The following is a 26460-nucleotide window of genomic DNA, read 5'->3' on the forward strand; positions in this document are numbered from 1 at the left end:
ATAGTTTTTCAAACGCTTCGTCTATAACTTTATCTAAATCATTACAATTATATATTGGTGTATTTTTAGTTTTAAAATTAATGTCTTGAGAATCGATTTGGTCGCCCCGACTTTTTTCATATGTACATTCCAACAATATATTAAATTTTACAGCGTCCGTTGTTACATGTGATGTTAAGATGTTTAGAACGCAATTTCTTCTACTGTTTAAAAATAAATATCTATCTTTATCTGTTTCGTCTCCATTTTTATAATAATATGTGCTTAAATTATCTTTAAACGCATTTTCTAAAATTGTGAAACAATTCGCGTCACAGACAGCTAAGCTAGCTCGCTTTTTAGCGGTTGCGCAATCATTTTCTGAACACGCACGTTTTAACTCCATCACCTATATAATAAATTAATAAAGTACCCATAATATGGTATTTATATTATTAAATGTGCTACTGCGCATGCGCGAACAAAACTGTAATTTACATTAAGGTCATTGAATTCTATAATATCTATCTTTCGTTGAATAATAAAATTCAATTATTATTATTATAGTGAACGAGAAGAATTCCCTGACGTCATCGACAGGCTATAATAAATACATATTCACTGCGCAAGATTGGGGACGACATAAATAAACATTAACAACGAATATAACGTTTATTTAAGTAAAACGATTTATATATTGTATTTGTAAATGTTTTTCAGTAACATATGCATTAAAGAATCATAATGATGCTCGCGAAAGAGTGCAAAATATGGGAATTTTGCTTGTGAAAGGCTGCGTAATGTGTAAATTTCTATCTAGATTAAGTGCGCGTGGCTTAGATCACGTGATCAGAATGCTGCTCTCTGATTGGCTGCTGTGCCAGAAGCGGTGATTTATATCTACTGACTTCATTTACAACAAGATGGTGCTCCCCCGCACTTCGATGCATCGGTCACGGACGCTTTGAATAAAAAATTTGGAGATCGATGGATAGGCCGGCAAGGACCCGTACTTTGGCCTCCAAGTAGTCCAGACCTGACACCTTGCGATTTTTTCTTGCGGGGGTACATCAAAAGCGTTGTTTATACGCAAAAAATTCGCCACCTAAACCGCTTAAAAAACAGGATTAATGAAGCGTTAACGAAGAAATGTTAACTGATGTTTGGAGAGAAGTCGAGTATCGTTTGGACATTTTTCGAGCGACTAATGGGGCAAATATTGAAATTTATTAATTATGTAAAACTATGTTTGAGACGACAAATTTGAGAAATAAAAAACATAAACTGTAAGTAATTCTGTTTTAATTTAAACCATGATCAAAACCGCACCATTCTTTTATGATAACCCTGTATTTTTACCGTTATTTTTACACTTACAGCGCAGCTATTTCAGGCCTTGTAATTCGGTAGCGGTATTTCATTTACCTATATATATATATATATATATATACACACACACACACACGCACACACACACACACACACCCAGACTCGGCAGTAGCTAGAAAACCGACTGGAAAAAACAATAGTTTCAAAAGAAAATAAGCCGATTCCAAACAGATTTTTATGTCGTAATAAAAATATATTACAATTAGAAGACAAATGAAATAATATTTAAAAACGTTTAAAATTTCATTTATCGAATTATAAATGTTCTATATGCCCTCCATTGAACGTTTCCACTACGAGTTGCAGACAATCTTCTGTTGTAGAGGTTACTGCAGCTGTGATTCTGGTTGTCAGCTCGTAGTCGAACATAAATAGTTTATTTCACACATCCTCACAAGAAAACGTCTGAGGATCTTGGAGCCAAGCGTCTCCTGCAAAGTCTTGGGTATCCGTACGCTATTGGGCGTCGAGGCGATGTTTCATTTAGAAACCGATGAACCGGGCTAATAACTTGCCGACCTGTAAACAAAACTAATATCCAGAGATTAAAATTTTGTTTCCGTTTATATGTTTTCATTGATCTTTAAGTTTTGAAGTTTTTTTCTTTTACTCTCCGATAACTTTCTTGTGCGTAATTAAAAAGTATCGGTGATACACAATCTCCTTGCCTCTTACACATGTTTTTTTTTTTTTTTTTTTTTTTAATTTCGATGGATTTTTGGTGTTTCCCCTTGGTTTTTTATATGTATTTGCAAGGCGACATGTAAAAGTATCTTAAATAGATTTTAAACCGATACAACAGTACAGATTTGCGATATACACTAGTATTTAGAAAGAACTGAAATCGAATGAAGTTATCAGAATTAATTTACTCGATAAATTTTTATATTTATTAGTCGTATTAATATTTTTATTATTTATTTCACGATCGAATTAACAATTTTTTATAGGTTTTATCATCGTTGACCGTAATTTCCACCGACAAATACTCTGTAAAATCAATTTTTTTACGAGTATATACTACAAATCGTAATCGGTCTTGTTTGTTTGTTTGCACCGATATTATAGTAAAACTAAGAAACCCGTTGGTCAAACTTAAATGATTTCCTCCTTTTTTTCATCTTACACTAAAGAGAGAACATTAAAACATCGATGAGAGAGTTAAGCGTAGTTTTAAGCGTAATAAATTAATTATTGTACAGCGATACAAAACTTAAAACCGTCGTGCTTACGACAGTCGTCTTAAAATGACTTAAAAGTGTCATTTTTTACGTTGTATTGCTAATTAAATCGGGCAAACTGCCCTCAACCTTATCGAAGAATGGCTGCGTGCATAGACGGTTAAAGTCAATCCTGCCGAATCGAGTCAGGAGATGTTTACCTTGACGAGAAGTAATCGGCCTCCGGTTCAACCGGACAGTACTCTCTTTCCTGACGCGGGAACGGTAAGGTTCCTAGGGTTATATCTAGAAGGATCGCGTCGGAGAGAAGAGGAGCCGACCGAACGCTAAACTTGCACGAATGCACCGGCTCCTTGGCTCCTTGGTGGACGGTCTCGATTGTCCTTGAAGAATAAATTATCGGCGCATAAGGTTTTCCTGAAACCGATATGCAGATACGGTGCACAAGTACAAGGGACTGTTTGTAACAGTAACGTTGAAATCATCCACCGGTTTCAAAGCAAGGTGCTCGGCGTGGATTCGGGTATATCCTCCGTATCTCAAAGGGACTGCATATAAAAGGGACAAGCGTTGCATATCAAAGCCGGACAACCGTGTGAATCAGACGCTTCACACGCTGAGCGTGTGCTCAGCGTGTGTGGCACCGAATCTACTTGACGATGTAAGACGATTGAGGAGATGACATGATGAACCGGACCTCGCTGATTGGAGCCGTTATCATGACAAACATAGTTTTAACAAGAATTTATACGTTGAAGCTGGTGGTTGACTCTTGAGTCGGCGGTCTGATTTTTTGCGATAATTCGGTGTCTTTGTTGTTTTTATATGACTTTAATATTTGGGATTCTACTCGTGGTTTGTGACTTTATTAGTTATCTGGCTTTATTAGTTGTTATGTATTTACCTTTGTTATCCGTTATCTTTGTTTTTTATCGTTTCCTTTGTATTATGAGATGTAATGCATATTATTAATATTGTATTTGAGGTGGGCTATCTGCGGATGGTCTCCTGAACATGTCGCTCTTAGCCAAAAAAATTTGACAACTTTTTGACGACCGATTGTAAAAATAAATTGCTCAAAAAAGATATAAATCATTTTCTTTAACAGATATCAAAACGGTTGAGAATGCGCGTAAAATTTAGGAAAAAGAAAATAAATTTTATTTTAGGGTTTAGTTTTTAAAAAAATCACGGGACCTGATGTCCCCTGATTTTTTTTGTCCCCTGGTGTTAAGAACAGCAAAAAAAAAAAACAAAAAAACTAGGTATTAATTTTTTGTAGCAAGAACTATCTACATTCTATAAATAATTAAAGCTACGCTAGTTAATTGCTTTTGTGTTTCATACTTTTGCTTGAGCGGCTTTGTATATTTCAATTTGTACCCGTTATCTGTCTTTTTGGATATATTAATAAATAGAATTTCAAACTTTCACCGTGAACTTATCTTAATTTTAAATTATTATAACATTAAATACGAACTACTGCATATTATTACTTTAATTTAAATAATTTTAATAATAAAATTCCTTTTAATTAATGTTGAACGTTTAACTTATAGAAATATTAATTTTTTATTTATTTTACATTCGGGGCTTATTCAGCGAGGAAGTGATCGTTGACACATGAATTTGATAATTCCATAAATTAATTATACAGAAATTGAGAAACTTTCAGGACGTTTTCCTATTGGTGAAAATGATGAAAAAATTTAAATAAGCATAGCTCAGGAAACGTTTTTTTTTCGAGTTACGGCTACCGAAAGATTTCGCTTGGATTTCAGTTTTTCTAATAGAATTGTAATTTTTGGGATCCAAATTAAGGAGTAAAGTCGGTGGTTTCTTATGTAATTTGAGCTGGGAAACAAAATAAAACATATCTCAAGAACTGTCAACTCCCGTAATTTTTAAGAAATTCGATGTAAAACACAAAATTCGGTGTCAAAAAATAACTTTTCATTACAGTAAATTTGTTAAATGACTAATAAATACGGAAGATTTACTAAAAAAAAGTTAAAGAGAAAATTAATTTAAATACAGCCAATAAAAAACTTTTAAAAATCGATATTTTATTGAAGCAAAACAGACGAAACATTGAGGGAAAATCGTATTATTCTTTCTGTACCTGATAAAAATTACGCTTAATGAAGCAAAACAAAAAAAAATAAACTACACGAAATCAAGTCGTTCGGTAGAATGACGCGGGTGACAGTTTGTCCAAATCTAAAGACGTATTTACTCTGACCAACTAGTAAATCGACATTTTTAAGTTTTTAAAATTGTTTAAAATATAAAAAAAAAATAGTAATTTTGATGAAAAAAATAAATAAATATTTATCATCGTAAAAATAGATGTTTAGAAATTTACAAAATAGAAATTTTTGTACTTTTAATCCTGATTTTTTTCTCCCAACCCGTTTACAAATCGCGCCGGTAGATAGCAGTATTGATAGTACTAGGTAGCGTACAAAAACTTGATGATGTATACTTGAAATAATAAATTTAAAAGAAACTATACTACAGCTTGTTTCAACAATAAATACTCTTATGTAAATGAAAGTACTGAAAATTTCATCTTCAGATTTTTTCAAGCCCCGTCACTTCATTAAAAAAAAAAAATATTAGTTTACAAGACGTTATACTAGTTTTATTAAAAAAGGATAAATAAATTGGTAAATTTTTATTGTATACTTAGAACTATTTGGTGGCGCTATTTAGAAAAATTTGTATTTATGGCCCGATTTGCCTCGTATTCAGAATATATATTAATGTGTAATATATATGTTAATGTGAAACGAAACATTTTTGCAAAAAACGGACCCGCTAGTTGGCGCTGGGGTCGTGATATTTCGAAAAATTGTATTTATGGTCCGATTTGGCTCATATTCAGAATGTCGCGTGGTTCTGTACGGCTCGATTAGGATATTGAGAAGTTGTTGACAATTTAGAATGTTTATATATAATTACAGTTTATCGACTTAAAATGTTTAAATTAGAACCAGACAAATTAATAATAATAATAACAGTGATGATAAAGACAATAATAAAACAGTTAATGAACACAAGTATTAATATAGCGATTTCAACCACAATAGTAATCAGGATATTAGTAGTAAACGATAATTACATGACATAAGACATAACATAATCAAAACAGTAAGCGTGAAATAAAAACAGGGAAAAATACATAACGTAATAAACAAATTATTACACATCAAATAGTGACAGTAATATCAGTAATAAGTAATAAATACAGATTACACGTAAGACAAAGTTCAAACTAAATAATCTTTCCGAATTTATCCCAGGTATGCAAACAGAAAACTAGTATTCAGACCCGTTGACAAAGGAAACCACTAGTCTTATATTACCAAACAATCTTATCAAATTCACTTGCAAATCCTTTTTTGTCGTCTTAAAAGTTTACGAACGAAGTCTATTTCATTACTTCTTTCGCTTATACACTTATAGTTTTACTGTAACTCACCGATAGTTTTTCTTGTATAATTGGATTTACTCGTGGCGTAACCTTACTGGATTCATATCTGGACTGACGTCTCGCAGACTCACACCTGTGACTCTCCTCGCCGGACCGTCGTCATACGTCTCGTTGGACCGGTTCGCAGACTCCGCCGAACCAACACAACTTGCAGCCTCTCCTCGTAGAACTGCCCTTGCGGGACTGGCGTCGTAACGCCTCGCAGACCGGTTCTAATAAAACTCCTCGAATTGGTCGTACCGGGTTATTTATACCGCTAGCCTATTTACCTGCCGTACCGGACCCAAGTCGAAGCGTAAGAAGAGTCTACCGAGGCGTTCCCGTTAATTTCAAACCGACAGGTGTGCATTGCGTGTTAGCGGGCATTATAACAAAAGGCAATCGTAAAACGGACCTATTCTTTGCGAAAAAGCTTCTCCTTTTTGTCTCTTTCTGGATTCTCCCGATTAATTATTACGTTTTTTTACTTTCATAGTAATCGATAAGAATCCGTTACTCAGGCTCGCTGTACCGGTCTTATTACGATGTATAACGAACAACCTTTTTTTGCAAATTTATAATGTTAACCCGCATTTTTAATTTGATTTAACGGAAAAGTATAATATACTTAAACAAATGTAAGCCGATCTCCGCGGCTGAGCGGTAGCATCTCGGTCTTTCGTTTACGATCTCGACATTAAGTTCAACTTTATCTGTTACGGCGAAAAGCCTCTATAAAGAACGATAATCAATTTCTGATCGCTTAATGAACAGATCAAGTGTCGATCGAAGATCAACATTAGGGGCAGTACGGGTCGTTGTGACGATTTAAAGTAAATATTCCACACCTTATTACGTGAACTAATATGTTTATATCGATATATTTATCGTATGTTCCTAACGGTTAATCACACGATATTGATCTATGTAATTTTACCGTTACTAAAAAGTTTGCTTGATATTTTGAAAATTCAAAACGACAAAAACATTTCTAATGTCATCTTCACTCTAAAATATCGTAACAACCACCGCCTCTAATCGTCTATTAGTTAAAACATATTTCAGTTTTGTGTGTTTTGCTATTTTGAAATTATACCGCATTTTTGTTTAGAATCGAATTAATATTTGAAACGAACAAAATTACGAACCTTTAATATTTTTTCAACCGATTAATTATTTTCAACGATCGAATCGTTTGATACCGTCATGAATTTAGAACTAGTGAACGGTCACTCGCGTGATTTTCATTGTGAATTATCGTCTTTCAAAAGCAAGTCAAGAAGTAGAATACTCGCTTACGGATTATGAATTATTATGATTTGAAGTTGTTTAAAGTATGAAATCGGGCCGTAAAGAGTTTTTGTATATTCAATCGACGTATTTAAGAAAATCTGAGGAATTTTTTATTATATGATTTGTGTTGTTGAGTATATATACAAGTATATAAAGGAATTGTTTATCTCCGATTATTTCGTGTTTGTTTTATATTAAAAAAAGTTGTACCGTTTAATTACAATATTATTTAAGCGGGAAGAAAATATTTAACGGTGTATATTTTTGTGTTTGAGAAAGTGAAGTAGGAAAAATATATAACAATTATTATCTCGCCTTTCGTACATATGTATACTTTTTGGATTCGGACAATATCTTTTTGAAGAATTATAAATAAGTTGTTGAATTTTGATGTTTTCAATTGACGGCAAACTCTCGTCGAAACCTTAACTATTTTATTGTTTTGGTAGTTTATGACACAACACTGTCCGACGACGTAAAATATTTGTGGTGACTTTCCGTAATAATACGATTTTCTGTCTATTTTTCGTGTGTTTTGCTTTAATAAAAAAACCGATCGTTAAAAGTTTTTATTTTCTTTTTATCGGTTGTAGTTTTATTAATTTTTTTCATAATTAAATTCTGTACAAGTTTCTTTTTAATCTTTCGCATTTATTAGTCGTTTAACAAAGCTTTTGTACTACAAACTTAAAAAAATTTGTTTTTCAACACCGACTTTTTTGTTTTATGTCAGATATCTTAAGAACTATCTAAGTTACTGTTCTAGGTCCTGTTTTATCCTGTTTACCGGCTAAAATTACATAAGAAATCACCGACTTTACTCCTGAATTTGGATTCAAAGAATTACAGTAGTGTTTCTTTTTATTAGAAGAGCTGAAATCTATCGCTACCTGTAACTCGAAAACAAAGCGATTCCAGACCTACGTTTATGTAAATTTTTTTCATTATTTTTACCGGTAGAACTCGTGAATGTCCATCGAATCTATGAATTTCCAAAGTAGATGAAAATTAAAAATACTAATAGTTCTTGAACGGTTGACCTCGTTCGTTCTACACCGAATTAAAAAAATCATTTTTTCAACGTAATTGAATTAATAAATTGAAAATTAGAATAGAATTAAAAACGGAATCGGTAATATTAATCGATCAGCGGCTCTCTTTGCCGAGCGGTCAGAAGCCTAGCCGCTAACTTTGCAGCGACCGTTCTCATCCCCAAATTTTCATAAAATTCGCCGAACCGAGCTCCAAGTTACTCCAGACGACTTCTCAATTTCTTCAACAGTACGTCGTCGGTCTTCAATCGCAACGGCGTGAATTTTTTCGAAATTTTCGCCCGTTTGGAAAGATGAAGGACGTCCAGAACAAGGTCGATCGTCGATCGACATTTCACCTTTTTTGAAACGCGAAAACCATTCGTACACTTGAGTTTTCCCGTACCGCTATTCTCGGGAACCGTTTTCAACATCGCAATAGCGGCGTTTTCCCTAGTAGAAAGCAAAACTTCAGCCGCGCGTTGTTCAGTAAAGTCTGCCGTGACATAAAGCGAAAAGCTGGCGAACAGCTTTCACAAAAACATTTACAGAGGTCAGATATAACTTTTCCACCGGGTCGATCTTCTGGTAAAACTCGACACGGCAAATCAGCTGATTTCGAAGTCGGGAGTTCTAAAGGTTTAAATCCAAGTAAAGGCGGTTACTTTTATGCGGATTTCAATATTAGATCGTGGATACCGGTGTTGTTTTGGTGAGGGGGGAGGTTGGTTGAGTTTCAATTAACCGTACATCTCAGGAACGTTCGACTTTACGAGAGTACACTTCATTCACATTAATACATGTCATCCTCATTCATCCTCTGAAGTAATACCTTATGGTGGTTCCGGAGACTGTACACAAAAAAGAGAGAGATATTTTCCTAGGTGACGGCTCTGGACAGACCGATACGGAAAAAGTCGCTTGACGCTCTCCTAGCGGGAGAAACACGTACTACGGTAGCAATGCTCAGAGCAACGTGATTCGGTTATTTTTGAGTATCCTTCGTATCTGTAACAATTTTTTTAATAAAAATCTTTATTAATTGTGTTTATTAAATCGTATTAAAAAAAATATTCTTTCGTTAATAGAAAACAAACGGGGAAACGCGAATCGAAAGAAGGACTTAATAAAATAATGCTTAAAAGAAATAAAATAAAAAGAGTTTCTGTTTTGTTTTGCGTTTTATTTCCTACGTTTTAATAATTATTAAAGGTGCAAAGGTCTCGCTTTCAGATGAGGCTTTCGGACGTAATCGATCAACATTTTCGATGAAGGCTTTTCGATAGCTTTAGCGTTAACTTCCCCTGTTTTAAGAAGGCCAGACAATCCGGTTACGAATAAAAAATATTTTTGAAATGAAAACGCGCGCACGCACGGTCACTTATGGATGGGCGTTGAAAAATTTGTTCTATAAAGTTCGGAATGAAACGTTCATTCCTGTTAATTCGGGGGAGTCGAATTTAGCCGAGCGGAGTGACAGTCTGCCGGGTAGTGAATCGGTTTGATCCGTCAGACTCCGACGTGAAACGCTCATTCGGGTAAACTCGGCTCCGTCGAAAGCAAGTCTAAATGTTTCGCGAGCCGAAGCTCGCTAACGAACCGTTTTCTCACCGATGTTTATACGAATCTTTTTCTTATTTTTAGCTATAGAATCTTCTCCCGTGCCTTGCAGTTTAGAATCGCATACAGATCACAATAGAAGTTTTCACTTCGACATTACGATCTTAAGGACACGCAAATTTCTTTTAATAATTTTAATATATTAGGCTTTCAGAAGCAATCGATCAACATCTTCTTCGATGGAGGCTTTTCGATAGCTTTATTGTTAAAAAAAAAATACTGGTATAATAGTCATGTTGATTAAACAAGAGAAGAGCGATCGTGTTTTAAGATAGCCTTTTGATATATCTTCTTTATATTTGTTTGTTTTTTCCGATTTCTATAAAATTTTGCAGCAGTGTTTCTTGCTGCTAACCAAAATAATGAAGTTGTAAATTTATTTTTCGTTGAATTTTACTCAAAAAAAATCGTTCGGTGAAGTCTTCCCATTTTTTCATTCAACAGTAGTCGCTCATCATAGATTCATCCCACCTGCCTTGATAACGTTGTTCCATTCTGCAATTTATCTTGGTGGAACCTTTTCCCTTGTTCCCTTGTTCGTCGCTGATGTCACCCGAGTTTAAAGGGAAAAAGTCCAAATGAGAATGTAAAAAATTAATTTTTAAATGAAATTCTGATTATGATTTTGCGTGCTAAATATAGTAAGATTATTTTTAGCATCGGATAAATCTCCCGACGATCAGTTTCATTTTTAATTTTCAGTTTATTAATTCAATTTCATTGAAAAACTGATTATTTTTTGTTTTATTCAGATCAACTGTTCATAGAACTATTAGTATTTTTAATTTTCATCTGTCGCTGAAAATATTTCAGTTTGATGTCTGGATTAATAATCGGTTAGATTTAGGTAGAAAAAAGTTTTCACAGATAAGATGATTGATTACTTAAATGAAATAGTCTGGAATAATTTTTTATTTATTTTAGTAGCTTCCTTACTCTGCGGGAAAAAATTAGGAAATACTTATTTACAAATAAGCGATCCCTAACGAAAAACAATAATGTAAAAGAGATAATCGTTTAAAAATATTGAAAAAAACAAAGTATAACTTTTATGAAAGTAATGAGAAATTTGCTTCTCGTTTTGAATCCGGAATATAATATAGATACCGTGCTAATTGAATGTTGATAACCCTTTAAGCGTCGAAGAAAAGTACAACAAAATATTTGTAATAATAACATTAAACGAGTTAAAATAGAATACAGAATATGTATTTTTTAGAGGTCGGGATTAAATTATAAGAAACGTTACGTAAAAATATTTATATATATGTTTTTTCTTCCGTTAGGTGAGGTAAAAGCTCTGCCAACCGCCGTCAGGTCCGCACTGACGGCAGTAAGGAGCTCTCACCCTCTAAAAACCCCCCCTGTTACCATGCAGGGGCCGGATCTAAGCCGTACGGTATGTACAGCCTCTGCATGATCACCCAGGCACTCTACTATCCGAATCCGTATGACCGGAAGGCGTCCCCAGCGGGCGATCGACGAGCGACGACTCCGAGGAGCTCCCGCCCAGTTAGGGAGGCCAGCTCACCCCCAGAAGCTGGCCTCCCTTGATCACCCGTCATCGAACTCCAGGTCTCTATAGATCCGCATCTGCTCAGCCTGTCGTCGCCTCTCTTCATCGGCCTTCTCTCCTATCGCTGATGCGATCGAAGTCAAGATACGTTCCCGTTTGTCGCTACTGCTGAACATCACCTCGATTATATTGTTGGCCCCCTCCACACCCTGTTCCTCGAACGCTACTCTTAAGGCTCGCCATCTAGGCCGAAAAAACACCGCACGCTCTGCTAGTCCGCCGCAATCGTGACAGCGACTTGTACGGCATCTGCCCATCCTGTACAGATAGTCCCGAAAACATCCGTGTCCAGGCAGGAACCGGGTAAATTCGTAGCCTGTGTACTTTCACTCCACCCGGTTCCTGAGGTCGGTGATGAGCCGATAGGTCCACCTTACTTTGTCCGAATGTTGCCATCTGTCACGCCAAGCCATGTAGAGGACCGTCCAGCCGCTATTGAAGCTCTCATTTGCGCTTGTAAGTTTACGGGCGGTACTCTAGCTATAACCGATGCCGCCTCGGCGCTGATCGTACGATACCCTGCGATGATACGTATAGTTAGTCTACATTGTTCCATAACCAAACGCCTCACGTTCCTGGCCCTCGACAAGCCAACAAGCCATACACGAACTCCATATAACACCATCGAAGAATGCACACTGGCCTACAGTTTCCTCTTATCCGTCTGAGGTCCGCTGTTATTCCTCATTTTATATATATATATATATATATATATGTGTGTGTGTGTGTGTGTGTGTGTGTGTGTGTGTGTGTGTGTGTGTGTGTGTGTGTGTTAAGCTCAACAAATCTCCATAAGTAAACTTTTCTCTAAATGTAAAACCCCTTCAAAAAGGCTAAAATAAAAAAAAGAACATTTTCTGCGTTTTAGATTCGAGGTCTATAATTTTTAAAAAAATGTAGACATTTCTTGATAGCTGTACATATGAAGTAGAAACTTTTAAAATGTTTTTGAAAAATATTTAAACCAAAGGCAAATAGAGCAAAAGCAGAAGATATCTATTTCAATTTTAAGAGGTGGGGGTTGATTTTTTTGAAAACCCTTTTTGGATTATTTATATAAGCATTGTAGGTAACAAATTTGCGTTAATAAAATTTTCATTCAAAAGTATTCCTTTTTCCAAAAAGAAAAAAAGATGTTATTTAAGTTTAATGTGATGAAATTTAATACTTTTTTTAATTTCCCGGCGAATTTAATTAGAATATTAAAAGGGTGTGGTAATCGTATCAAAAATAATGTATCACGTTTTTTTTTGCAAATCTTTACGTTCTAGGGTCCAAATAGTAAATCTAGACAAAAAAAGACGTGTATATGTTTGTATTCGCACTGCTTTTGGCCTTATTTGTCAGGATCAACCAAATTGAGTTTCTTAAAATTTTTCTCAATATTCTATAAATGGGGAATCGATTGTAATTTTTTTTAAAATTTTTTCAGGAATAAGGGATATCGCGAAAAACCCAATTTTGAATTTCTTCAGAGGCACTCTAGCAAAAATCTTTCCTTTGGCAAATTTGTTATTACATTACGTACGTAAATATTCCAATTTTTTATTTTTTAAAAACTCCCCGCTGTTAAAAATAAAATATATGTTTTTAGGTTTATCTCCTTATATCCGTTCGGTTTTAATATTTTCTAAAAAAAAATTTGAAATTTTAGTACTTCATATATCGAACTTTCAGGAAATGTTTAAAACCGTTTTTAAATATCTCTGATCTAAAATGCTGAAAAGCTTTAAAAAATGTTACATTCAAAAATAAATTTAAAATTTTTACATTCTTTTTTTATCTTTTATTGGTTTTAGAGAAAACTTTACTTAAGCAAATTTGTAAGCTAAATATGAATACTTTTAGAATTTTTTTTTTAAATTACTCCTCTCCTCTAAAGAAATATAATATTCTTTTTTTTTGTTAACTCGACTGTACTAGACTGCTCATAACATAGGCCAAACAGAAAAGAGATAAGTCGCAAATGACTTGCTTCAGTCGCTGATGCGAGTATAAGAAAAAAAATATTAAGTAGTTTTAGCCTCTATAACATTCTCCGGTCTCAAAATGAGACTTAATTTATTTCATTTCTATCGTGAAAGTTATACTTATTTTTCAATATTTATAAACAATCCTTTTTTTATATATATTTATTTTTTGTTAAGGATCGATCGATCACGTCTTTATAAGAAAATGTTTACTAAATCGGCCCCGCAGTGTAAGGGAACCGCCAAAATTAAATTTTTTTTTTATTGGAAATTTTGATGCTTAAATCTTAATTTGGTAATTATTATGATCGATAAAAAAGGCTCCGTTGATACGGGAGCCCCAAAATTTAAAAAAATATTTTTCTTTGTAATTTATACTTAAACATTTATTTTGAAAATAAAAATAAGACTTAACGACTGAATCGCAAAGACTTTCCGGCAAAACCGAAAAGTTTTCGCGATGATAAGCTTGTGCAAGATATTGTATGTCTTGACCCGGGAAACGCGAATTATTTTATACAGACATCCCGGATGAAATCGGTTTATTTTTAAACACCGTTGAACTTGTTCGGCGTCACTTCTCTAATCGCTATTGTGTTTATATTTTTGAGTTCGGCCGAACAGTTACGTTATATTTAATGAACGCCTACGAGAAAAAATCGAGTGGTTTTTAAAAAAAAATTCTCCGGTAAACGAAATGGCCGCGCTACGGGCCTGATTCACCGATTGACTTGGGAAATAAAATCATCGAGAAAATCTCGGACTTCTATACGGTACTGTGATAATTAATTGTAAAATTGTAATTTGATCAAATTGCCCGTATTTTTTCTGAATATTGTGATCTTTTTTGCAATTTTACCGCTAAGTATTGCACAATTAAGTCATCGATATTTCAAAAAACCTGTGGCATATTCGAAATAAAAATTTGTTAAGTTCAATTCTTTTAACGGCCTTTTAATGTGTATGCAAATTTTCATTAATTTCGGGTAATTTTCATTATACTGAAGCAAGTTATTGTGTAAAGGATCTCGTAATTATAATTGTCAGCCTTCTACTACAATTAGTTTTTTGCTTAATTGATGTAGAAACCTCGTTCGGATTAAATAAGTAAGTAATTACATCGTTCTTGCTTGGGTAAATTTAATCTTACTCCTTAAATAAAATGAAAAATTAACAGCTTATTGCATTTTTTCCAGTAGTCTTAAATTTACTTCCGCGATGAGTTATTTTAAAATTTTATATTCCTAAAAATTTCACTTTAGAGGTATCGTTACGCGTTTTTCTTTATAATATTTTTAAAACCGTTTTTGGGAAATAAAACCAAAAATAATTTATTAATATCGGTTGTAATCTTATAGTTCTACAGGCAATATTTACCTATAAATCGTAATTTCCTTGCGTTTATTTGCACCGATGTTTTTATTTACAATGCAGGAACAAATTAGTCGATTTTAAATCGTTATTTTCCACAGTATTTAGTGAAAGTTGTGGAAGGTTTAGGTGGACGGTTACAATTTCACGCACGGGAGATCACGAATATACAAGAAATTTATCGTGAAGTTCGTCTAACGTGAAACGCAGGTTTTCTTTAACGTATCTGTCGATCTCCTCTTTCAACTAATCAATAATGAGAATAGGGCGTCCTGAGAGTTACTCGTCATTAACAGACGGTCTGTCTGCTGTAAATAAACGACACAGTTACCTTACGCTTCCTTCATTCGTTAAGCCGTCACCATTAAATGCACTAATTTGACGATGAACTTCTGTAAGACGAATACCTTGCCGTTCAAAAAACATATGACCGATCGTACCTCAAAGTCGGTGAATTTTCGTTTTTTTATTCGTTATAATCACAAGCAAAATCATTCTATTAAGTTCGACGAAGATATTTTATATAAGCAGATAATAAACGATAATAATTAAGTCGGCTAAACCGATTGCACAATTTACAGAGAAACAATTGAGAAACTATTACGATATGGACGTAGTCGCTTAAACTTAAAACTTTAAACGGCAAAACGAAAAAAAAGAAGATAAATAACAAACCTCAGTTACAGTAATTGTTCGAAATTCCTCCTACACAATTTCCACAGAACACTGTCGGACGTAAATTTGTTCGGTGTCTTTCCGTATCATCTCAGGATCGTTTTGTATAAATTCAATAGCGCTTCGTATTTTAACGAGTAATTCTTCTTTAGTATTAACTTTTTGTCGGTATACTATCGATTTCATGCGGCCCCAAACACAGGGTTATCATAAAAGAACGGTGCGGTTTCAGTAATTCATAGGAAGATTGTAGGGAAATTTCTAGATGTTATATTAGTATCCCTGAAAGCCTCCGACCCAAAAGTTTGTTTATCAGCTTTGTAACCGCAACGTCAGTTCTTGTATTGTTGCGGTGAGTTTAGCGAGTTACTATGTTCTCGGATAAAGACAAACCAAAGTGTGTTTTATTTATGGCCGAATTAAAATCCGTAATTTTAGTTCAACGTGCGTTTCGACGTGAATTCGGAAGAGATCCACCACACAAAAATAACTTAACGCGTCGGTTCAAACGATTCGAAGAAACCGGATCGATTAAGAAACAGAAATCAACCGGCAGACCGAGTGTAACGGACGAAACGGTTGAACTAATAAGACGATCGGCAATTAGAAGTCCTGGGAAGTCCATTCCCTGTCGAAGCGTCGAATTAGGTATTTCAGAATCAACAGTTCACAAAGTTTTACATAAGAAACTGAAATTACACGCTTATAAAATCCAGATACGGCAAGAATTGAAACCCGATGACCGTGTAAAACGTTACGATTTCCCTGTTGAAATGTTGGACTGAATAAGTGAAAACGAATCGTTTTCAGACGATATAATTTTTACAGACAAAGCTACATTCCACGCGAATGGATGCGTTAACAGATACGATTCACGAATACGGGGCTCTGAAAACCCACACGCAATTATCGAGAAACAACGCGATTCGCCTAAAGTTAATGTTTGGTGTGGTGCGATAAAAAATTGTGTAATAACGCCTTTCTTCTTTGCTGAAAAAAACAATTGATGGAGTCGCGTATCTCGACATGTTAACCGATTATCGCTTTCCTCAGCCGGATGAACTCGAAAACATTCATCGACTTCATTTCCAACAAGATGGTGCTCCCCGTACTTCAATGCGTCGGTCACGAACGCTTTGAATGAAAAATTTGAAGATCGATGGATAGACCGGCAAGGACCCGTACTTTGGCCTCCGAGGAGTTCAGACGTGACACCTTGCGATTTTTTCTTGCGGGGGTACATCAAAAGCGTTGTTTATACGCAAAATATTCGCGACCTAAACCGCTTAAAATACAGGATTAATGAAGCGATGACAACAATTAACCAAGAAATGTTAACTAATGTTTGGAGAGAAGTCGAGTATCATTTGGACATTTGTCGAGCGACTAAGGGCGCACATATTGAAATTTATTAATTATGTAAAAAAATGTTTGAGACGACAAATTTGAGAAATCAAAAACATAAACTGTAAGTAATTCTGTTTTAATTTAAACCGTGTTCAAAAACGCACCATTCTTTTATGATAACCCTGTAGAAGTAATCTATTGGCGTTTAGTCAGGTGATCGTGGTGGCCGATCGATCGGTCCACCGCGTCCGATTCGGTTTAAGAAATTAGCATTCAAGTGATTTGTAGCCGCTAAAGGAAAACGTGACGTTACACCGTCGCGCTGGAAAATCATTTGTAAAGGAACATCCTCTAAAAGAACCGGCAGATAATTTTTATAAGATATTAACGTACGGTATTCCGTATGGTTTTATCGAAAACAAACGGTCTTAGAATTTTTTATAAATAATGCGACATCAAACATCGATTCGATGTCTATGTCGGTAACTGGTTTCGGCAGTACCATGTGGATCGTCTTCGCTTCATAAATGACTGTTTTTACAGTCGAAGACCTCGTGTCTAGTAAAAGCGGCTCAATCGGTAAATAAAATTGGATTTATGTTATCGGCACTTCTCTAGAAGCCGATGACAGTTTTACCTACGTAAATTACCGAATATATACAGGTAAAATATTGTTTTGTATTTCTTTTTAGCGTTTTTGTTCTTAAAAAGAATGTTTATCAGGCGCAGAAAGAATAATATGATATTCGATCTGTTTTGCTTCAATAAAACCGATTTTTAAAAATTTGTTTACTTTTTATTGTCAATATATACATTAATTTTCTCAGAATTAAAATCGTTACAAGTTTTGTTATTAAATTTCCCCCCGTTTATTAGTCGTTTAACAAAGCGATTGAACTACAAACCTGAAATAAATGTTGTTTTTCGACACCGAATTTTGTTTTACGTGGGATATCATAAAAACTACTAGAGTTACAGTTCTATGACCTGTTTCATCTTAATCCTTAATTCGGGTTCTAAAAATTACAGTAGGGCTTCTTTTTATTAGAAGAGCTGAAATCCGGGCGAAATATTTCGTCGGCTAACTCGAAAACAAAGAGTTTCCAAACAGACGTTTATATGAACTTTTCACCGGTAGAACTGGTCCTGAACGTTTCTTCGTTGTTTAGAGTTTGGCAAGTCTGTTATGTAATACTAAAATATGTACAAACATAATTCGCAACAATTTGTTACAGCGACGACAATTTTTCTCTAATAAAACTTTTAAGTTTAATCAATTTTTATTATTTTATGTTTCAGATTTTTATACGCGCATGTGTGATGAGGATGAAAAAGAACATAAACGGATGTAAAAACGGCTTTGATTTTTATTCTGCTGGTCCGCGTTTATTTTAATTTAATTTTATTGTATATTATATTTTTAATTAAAAACTTTATTCGCAGCCGACTTAATTTACCGAACGATTGAAAATAAAATTAAATAATTTTCAAGGATATATTAAACGATCCCGATAAATAAATAACATTAATTTCATCATTATGGGGTTAAACGGGTTACGGATCGTATTAAGTTTTGCAAAACGTGTAAAAAGGAGAGAAGAAACGACTGTAAATTTGATTAGTTAAATATAAATATAATAAATATATAAGTATATATATTTATTTTTTTAATAAGAGTTTAAAAGTGATCTCGGTAGGCCAAGGAGGGGATAACGGTTATTATATAAAAGATTAGAAATTTACGATCTGTGATATTAGAATTTAAGAGTGATTTGTCTGTTAATTGTGTCGCGTGCCGCGGGTAAATAACGGTGAATAAGTTGATTATTTAAATTATATAAATTTATATATAGAAAAAGAAGTATTTTTATTGTTATTTCTATTAATATTGTTGATCGAGTCGGTTGATTTATTTGATTGTTTGAACGATTTAAATAAAGTAAAATTTGAAAGTTAAAAAAATCACATTATGGAACCGCATTCACCCGAGCTAATATGGGTAGTTGTTATTAGTTTTATGGTTGCTTTCGTACTTGCTTTTGGAATCGGTGCAAATGACGTGGCAAATTCTTTTGGGACATCCGTCGGATCTAAAGTATTAACGATTCGAGTAGCATGCTGCTTGGCCACTGTATTTGAGATTGCTGGTGCTGTATTATTAGGTAAGTATGAATCTATATTATTATTAATAATAATAATAAATTACTATACTAATATTATTAATAGAAAATTAGCCGGTCGGGGCTTCGCCCCTTGGACCTCCGCTGTGTTCGTTATCCTCACGGTTGTAAAAATAATATTGATAAATAACAATTAAAACTTGAAAAAATCTCTTTCCTTCAACGTTTTTCTCGTTTTTGACGTAGAAGCTCTGATACTCAGTAAGGGGGTGAATAGGGCCTTCATCTACGGCTGCCTAGCCGTAGATCAGACTATTTTAGTTCCCGCCGATTGTTGAATGTGGCGGAGAACCTCCCGCCGATTTTAGTGGGAATCTTATTAATGTATAACTGGCGAAGGAAAATAAACTTCTCACCGATATAAATTGTCCCGAGCCTAATTACGCAGGTCCTGGTAATCCTATCGACAACGGCGACCCGGTCGACGTAGATGATAAGATGGCTGAGGCACACTACTGCGCCTACGAATCGGCCACCACCAGCGTTCACTTAGGTGCATTTGGCCGGGGACTTGTACCGATACGGTCTCGTGGAACATTGGCACATGTTGGAGGAGTTAATTTTTTTATTAGTATTGAAGATAACCGATGAAAATTGAATTTGCCAAGTTGCAATGTATTTATACATAAACGATACTAGAACTTCACTTCCATATTTTGTAATCATCCGGCCCAGAGGACCAAAAATAATGTACAATAGGTTGGTTGTGGTAATTGTATATGCTAATTAATTGATGGATTCGATTGCAATTTAGATTCGGAGTAACAGTACAAAGTGAAAAGATAAAGATGCTACGATTTACTGCTGATACAGTAATTCTAGCTGAGAGTAAAAAGGATTTAGAAGGAACAATGAACGGCACGGATGAAGTCCTACGCAAGAATTATCGCATGAAAATAAGTAATGAAATGTAGTAGAAATAATGTAGATGGACCACTGAATATAAAAACAGTGAGAGAAAAGATTACGGAGGAAGAAGAATTTTGTTATTTGGGAAGTAGAATTACTAAAGATGGACGAAGCAGGAGCGATATAAAATGCCGAATAGCATAGGCGAAACGAGCCTTCAGTCAGAAATATAATTTGTTTACATCAAAAATCAGGAAAGATTTTTGAAAGTATATGTTTGGAGTGTCGCTTTATATGGAAGTGAAGCTTGGACGATCGGAGTATCTGAGAAGAAAAGATTAGAAGCTTTTGAAATGCGGTGCTATAGGAGAATGTTAAACATCAGACGGGTGGATAAAGTGACAAATGAAGAGGTATTGCGGCAAACAGAAGAAGAAAGAAGCGTTTGGAAAAATATAGCTAAAAGAAGAGACAAACTTGTAGGCCACATATTAAGGCATCCTAGTATAGTCGCTTTAATATTGGAAGGACAGGTAGAAGGAAAAAATTGTGTAGGCAGACCACGTTTGGAATATGTAAAACAAATTGTTAGGGTTGTAGGATGTAGGGGGTATACCGAAATGAAACGACTAGGACTAGGTAAGGAATCTTGGAGAGCTGCATAAAACCAGTCAAATGACTGAAGACAAAAAAAAATTACCGGATAAATAAACAAATGGATATTTTACACTTCCTTTATTCGCATCTAAATTTACATTAAATTAGTTAACATTATATTAAATATAATGATTAAGTTAAGTATATATTTTAGAAGATTAAACATTCTGGCTCGCACAGATACATATTTTCATAACTCGTTCATATTGTAAAAGATAGTAAAAATTCACGCGTTAATAATTTTAACGATAATTAAGATCAGCCGGTTCATTAACAAATAAGAAGAAGGAAGATGACAGGAGATGCTTACATTTAAGCAAGAGGACAAAGAAAAGAAATGAATCTGAACATGGGTGTTATGATTTATAAAATATATGTCTATTGTTTTATTTTTTCCACAGGTTACAAAGTATCCGATACGATGAGAAAAGGAATATTAGATGTAACACTTTACGAAGGAGCCGAAGAAGAACTGATACTAGGATGCTTATCTTGCCTCGGTAAGAATAAGGTTTTTGTACTTACGCTTTAAATTTTTTTATATTTATAATTATGATAATCTATCGATGATTCTATATTATTTATTTTCCTAACATTCTAAATTTTTCAATAAATATCTAGATAAATATAAAGAAAAGTGTGCGCACTAACACACACACACACACACACACACAAATACACATATTCATACATGTGACAGATTACAGAGTGCAAAAGGTTTTTCTCAAATGATAATAGGATTATATAGAACAAGGAAGCAACAAGAAGTTGTAAAGTCTTATACAATATGTATTTAATGGCGATTTTCATATCTGAAATACAGGAGGTTACAAAAGGACAGGAGGCTGGCTAGTAAACTGCGATCTACATGAATGAAATTTGTTAAAAACATGACAGATAAAACAAAGAAGCGTTTTGTGAGGAATGTAAAAGTAATAACTCACACAAATATAGAACTGCGTCGGATAGGATAGGTTAAAGAGACAAGATTCAGACTGTTTTGACATTTGAAGAGAATTAAGAAAGAATAGCAGCGGTAGTACGGAAATGGGCGTTGAGTCGTCAAAATCCAAGATAGCGGCCGTCCGCCATCTTGAACTTTACTCACATGGCGGCCGCCGCCATCTTGAATCCAAGATGGTCGTCGACCGCCATCTTGGAATTTCCCTTTTCCCTTAGCGCGATATTTGAAATTCTGCAGGGATACCAACTTGAGTAATATATTCGCTTTGAATATTATTTATAATAATTAATTCAAAGGTTGGTACCGCTGTTGTGTACCGGTCGATTTGAATTAAATAAATAAATAATATTCGAAGTGAAAAAAAAACTTGGTTGGCTAGGACTCTAACCCGGTCATGACGGGACGCGACTGACTGACGTCTTAAACCGATCGGCTGCAGTGACTCCCTGATGTAAAGTGTGAAAAATGTTTTATATAAGCTGTGAATCTTAACGTCATATCAGTCTATACACTAACACACACACACATATACATACACACACAAACACAAAAATACATACACTTACCTACCTACCTATACACACCTACACAATCCCCACCCCCACCAACACCCATACACGCCCACTACCACCTACCCAGCGACCACCCACAACTACCCGCGCCCACTACCGCCCACTTGCGGCTACTACCGAATCTCACCCCCACCCCCACCCTTCACCTACACACAGCTTCTAGTGCGCCACTAGTTCTTCTGGTGACCACCAGGAGCGCATGCGTCACGACGGCCATCTTGGATCTTCCCTTTTTCCCCGTGGGAAGTTCCCTTTTCTCTTATATATTTGACAGTTGTACTGGCGTCACTAGTTGTTCTGGTGATCACTAGGAGCTTTAGTGTCGCGAAGGCATCTTGGATTTACTGAAATGGCGACCGTCAGCCATCTTGGATTCGCCATTCTTTTGCAGTTGTACTGCGTTACTAGTTCTTCTGGTGACCACAGGAGCTTTAGTGTCGAGACGGCCATCTTGGATCTTCCCTTTTTTCCCGGTGGGAAGTTACCTTTTCCCTTATATATTTGTCAGTTGTACTGCACCACTAGTTCTTGTGGTGACCAGTAGGAGCGTTACTGTCGAAGCAGCTTGTTCTGGTGACCACAAGGAGCGTTAGTGTCGCAGCAGCCATCTTGGATTTTCCTTTTTTGCGTCTTATTTTGAACGTCCGTTACAGTAGTAGGAGCCAAATCCTTCCGACCAGTCACAGCGCCGGATTCAAAGAGTTTGCGCATGCGCAAAACTCTTGACAGTTACTGCTGCTACCACCACCACCACAACCATGGCAGACACTGCCTAGAATGTGCAGACACTGCACATAGGAATGTGCTGAATCAACGTAATGCAAAACTCTCTCTCTCTTTCTGTGTGTGTACGTAAACTTCCACTAATATATCCCGTAAACATTCATTCAGCATTAAGACATTGTTCATAAAAAATAAAATATCTAGGTGTGTGTTAAAAGATTCCCAAGATCGACAGTAGCGTCATACAACACACACACTATACTCCAACTTTGTATTATTACAAAGTAGTAAATTTACACCCAGGAATTAAATATTAATGACGAATACAAAGTTTGCAACAATTAGTTATTATCTGTTAAGCAAAAATAAAAAATCTCTTAACGCCCTCCAACATCTAATATAAATGTGATATATAACATTTATCATTGTAACAGAAGAAATAAAAAACTTGAGTTTATGCAGTATTAATAAGTTTATTTATAATAGAATTATCTTACAAATTTATTTGAACTAAAAAAGAAAAAAAATTATTTCATTAAATTTTACAGATCGGAAAAATGATTAAATGTATAAATACATACCAGGTCGCATTGAAAGCGACCGTTACTGCTGCAACCACCATTAAGTATGCCTAGCCTCCGCAGCTTTCCTTCCCACTATACAATGAGCTGCGGAACACTTTACATTATACACATATACTACACCAAGAACACTACATAAATTACAACATACACACATACACAATTACACAACAACAACCTACACTGATATTTCTTACATTTACACTCGGTGGTGTTGCGACATCTTACGGTGGTGTTGCACCCGTAACCCAAGGTGGGAACAAATCGTGCCGATGGGTGAATGGCTCTACGTAGTGAGTCTCGAACGATGTCCTCTGGGCACCAGGGCGAACCCAGTTGTATTTAGCTCTAGCTCCAGTACGCGTGCGCTCTGCTGGAGTGGTCCATTTTTCGCCGGTACTCGTGGGACCAAAATTTCAGTTCCAACAATAAACACAATGATGGTTGGTGGTCCATCTGAAAAAACCACCAAATACAGTCTTGTGAAGAGACCTCGGTCAGCTTTGTCTGACGAGGATAAAAGTCCTACTGAAGAGAACCACAACTTGTTAGAATCGAAATATAAAAATATTAGATTCGTTGTTCTCAGAAATAGTCAGGAAGGTGGCTCCCTTCAAAAGGTTTCACCTTTCTTAATTAACAAAACCATAACAGGTGCAAGTGGCTCCCCGAAGAATATCAGGAAATTACGCAACGGATCGATTCTGGTTGAAACATTCAACGATGAACAGAGTCGATCTATCTTACGTCTCCGTAATATGGGTGGTATAAATATAAGTGCAGAATGCCACAAAACGTTAAATACGAGCCGGGGTGTAATTTTTTGTAGAGACCTTTTAGATATAGATATCTCGGAAATAGTTGATGAGCTTTGCCACCAAGACGTTGTTGAAGTGAAACGGATAATGAAAGGGCAGAACGGAACAGAAGAACCAACACCGTTTCTTATATTAACATTCAATCTCCCTGCTCCACCAGAAAAGATTAAAGTGGGTTACCTCTCGGTTCGAGTACGATCATTCATACCCAACCCACGGCGATGTTTCAGATGCTAAGGTTTTGGTCACACTACAACATCTTGCACGAAAATTGAGATCTGTGCTCGATGGGGTAAGGAAGGTCACAATGACACTAACTGCGAAGAAAGTGAAAAATGTGCAAACTGCAGTATTCCACATACAGCCCGCTCCCGAGATTGCCCAACTTTTAAAGAAGAAAAGGCAATTCTCAAAATCTGTACGGAGCAAAAACTATCTTTTCCGGCTGCACGTAGAGAATATAAAAAGATAAACAATTCACGGAATCTGGTTAAACCAGACGTATCTTTTGCCACCGCTACATCTAAACAAATTCCTACAAATGTTATTAATCAGCAGTGCGGATCCTGGAACGAGCTTAAAAAACTTGTTCAGATGCTATCTGATCAAGTAGCTTCACTTACAGCCACTATCTCAGAGCTGACAAAAATGAATAAAAAGTCCTCCGTCGCAGTTAGTGAATCAAACAGTATGATACATACGAAAGTTCCTGTTCCCAAAGTCGTACCGGCACGAATAGCGACTATCACAGCTGGCAGTAAGCCACCTAATAAGCTACCCATAAAGGGAACCCACATAACTATCTCCTCTGGGATGTCAACTACAGCATCCCAATCAAATAAATCTCCTCCACCATCACCTCATATACTGGAGGATATGGTTGAAAAACCACCCGACCCTAGGGCATCGGAGTTCTTTAAAATAAAAAATACAAAAAAGAAAAACCGAATTGCGTACAACTAATTTTTATATAATTTCCGAAATTGATTTTTTTATTTATTTTTTACACTTATGAACATTATTCAGTGGAATGTTAGAGGTATTCGGTCCCGCATTGAAGATATTAGAGTACTAGCGCACACATGATCCACTAATCATGTGTTACCAAGAAACTCACCTTCTACAACATGACCGAATTACACTCAGAGGATACTTCTGTGAGAGATACGACTTCCTAGTAGACAGTAGGGAGAGTGGTGGAGTAGCGATTTTCATGAAGAATGGGGTGTCAGCTACAAGAATTCAACTAACCACTGTCATTCCTGATATTGCAGTAAAGGTCTCTATTCCCTTCAAATTGCATATCTGCAATCTGTATCTCTCACCGAACACTGAGTTCAGTGCTTTAGATGTCTCAAATCTCCTCACGCAAATACCATCTCCATCGTTAATAGTAGGAGACTTCAATGCCCATCATATTTCCTGGGGCTCAACCTTCTGCTCCACTCGAGGAAATATGATAAACAGATTGAGACAAGATTTTGACCTTTGCCTACTGAATAATGGATCACACACATTCATGTCCTTATCAACTGGTACTGTATCTAACCTTGATCTTTCCATATGCTCACCGAATGTGCTCCCTCATTTTAATTGGTCTGTTTGTGATGACTTTCACGGCAGTGATCATAGACCAATTATTATTGGTTTCGGTGTAGACTGCGAGATTAAAAGAAGGCCACGGAGATGGATTGTTGAAAAGACAGATTGGAACGGATACCATAAAGCATTCCAATCTCAGTATGACGATGGAGCGAACATCCTCGACCAATATTCTTCTTTTACGTCCATGATACTTGAGAATGCCAACAGATATATCCCACAAACATCGGGTAATCCTAGACGTCCTTTCGTTCCATGGTGGAACGATGATTGCAAATATACTATTAGGAATCGACGGCAGGCACTACGCAAATTTAATCGTAGGCCTACAACAGAACATCTAAATTTATACCGCAGGGCTAGAGCGGTGTGCCGTCGAGTATTCTTGGATGCTAAGAGGAATTCATGGACGAAATACGTGAGCACTATCTCACGCACTACTCCCACGTCTACTGTATGGAAGAAAATTCGTGCAATTTTCGGATCACCGAAACAATCTATTCTCGGTCTTATTGATGAAGGAGAACTCCTTTCATCATCCTCGGAAGTGGCAAATAGTCTAGCAAAATCTTTCCGCTCGGTGTCTCTCTCCTCATCATATAATAAC

At 35.6% G+C, this 26460-nt stretch overlaps 1 protein-coding gene across 1 annotated transcript in view; it reads left to right on the top strand.

Annotated features, from left to right (window-relative positions):
- The window catches only part of NaPi-III (Na[+]-dependent inorganic phosphate cotransporter type III), a 144192-nt gene that overhangs the window by 32883 nt on the left and 84849 nt on the right, over nucleotides 1-26460 (top strand). The window contains exons 2-3 of the mRNA XM_075379761.1: nucleotides 18207-19069; nucleotides 20995-21093. Of these exons, the coding sequence (XP_075235876.1) occupies nucleotides 18877-19069; nucleotides 20995-21093 (292 nt within the window). The 5' untranslated portion in view covers nucleotides 18207-18876. The remainder of the gene's footprint in view (nucleotides 1-18206; nucleotides 19070-20994; nucleotides 21094-26460) is intronic.

Source organism: Lycorma delicatula, chromosome 12 (assembly GCF_047948215.1).
Source record: "Lycorma delicatula isolate Av1 chromosome 12, ASM4794821v1, whole genome shotgun sequence".
NCBI classification, from domain to species: Eukaryota; Metazoa; Arthropoda; class Insecta; order Hemiptera; family Fulgoridae; genus Lycorma; species Lycorma delicatula.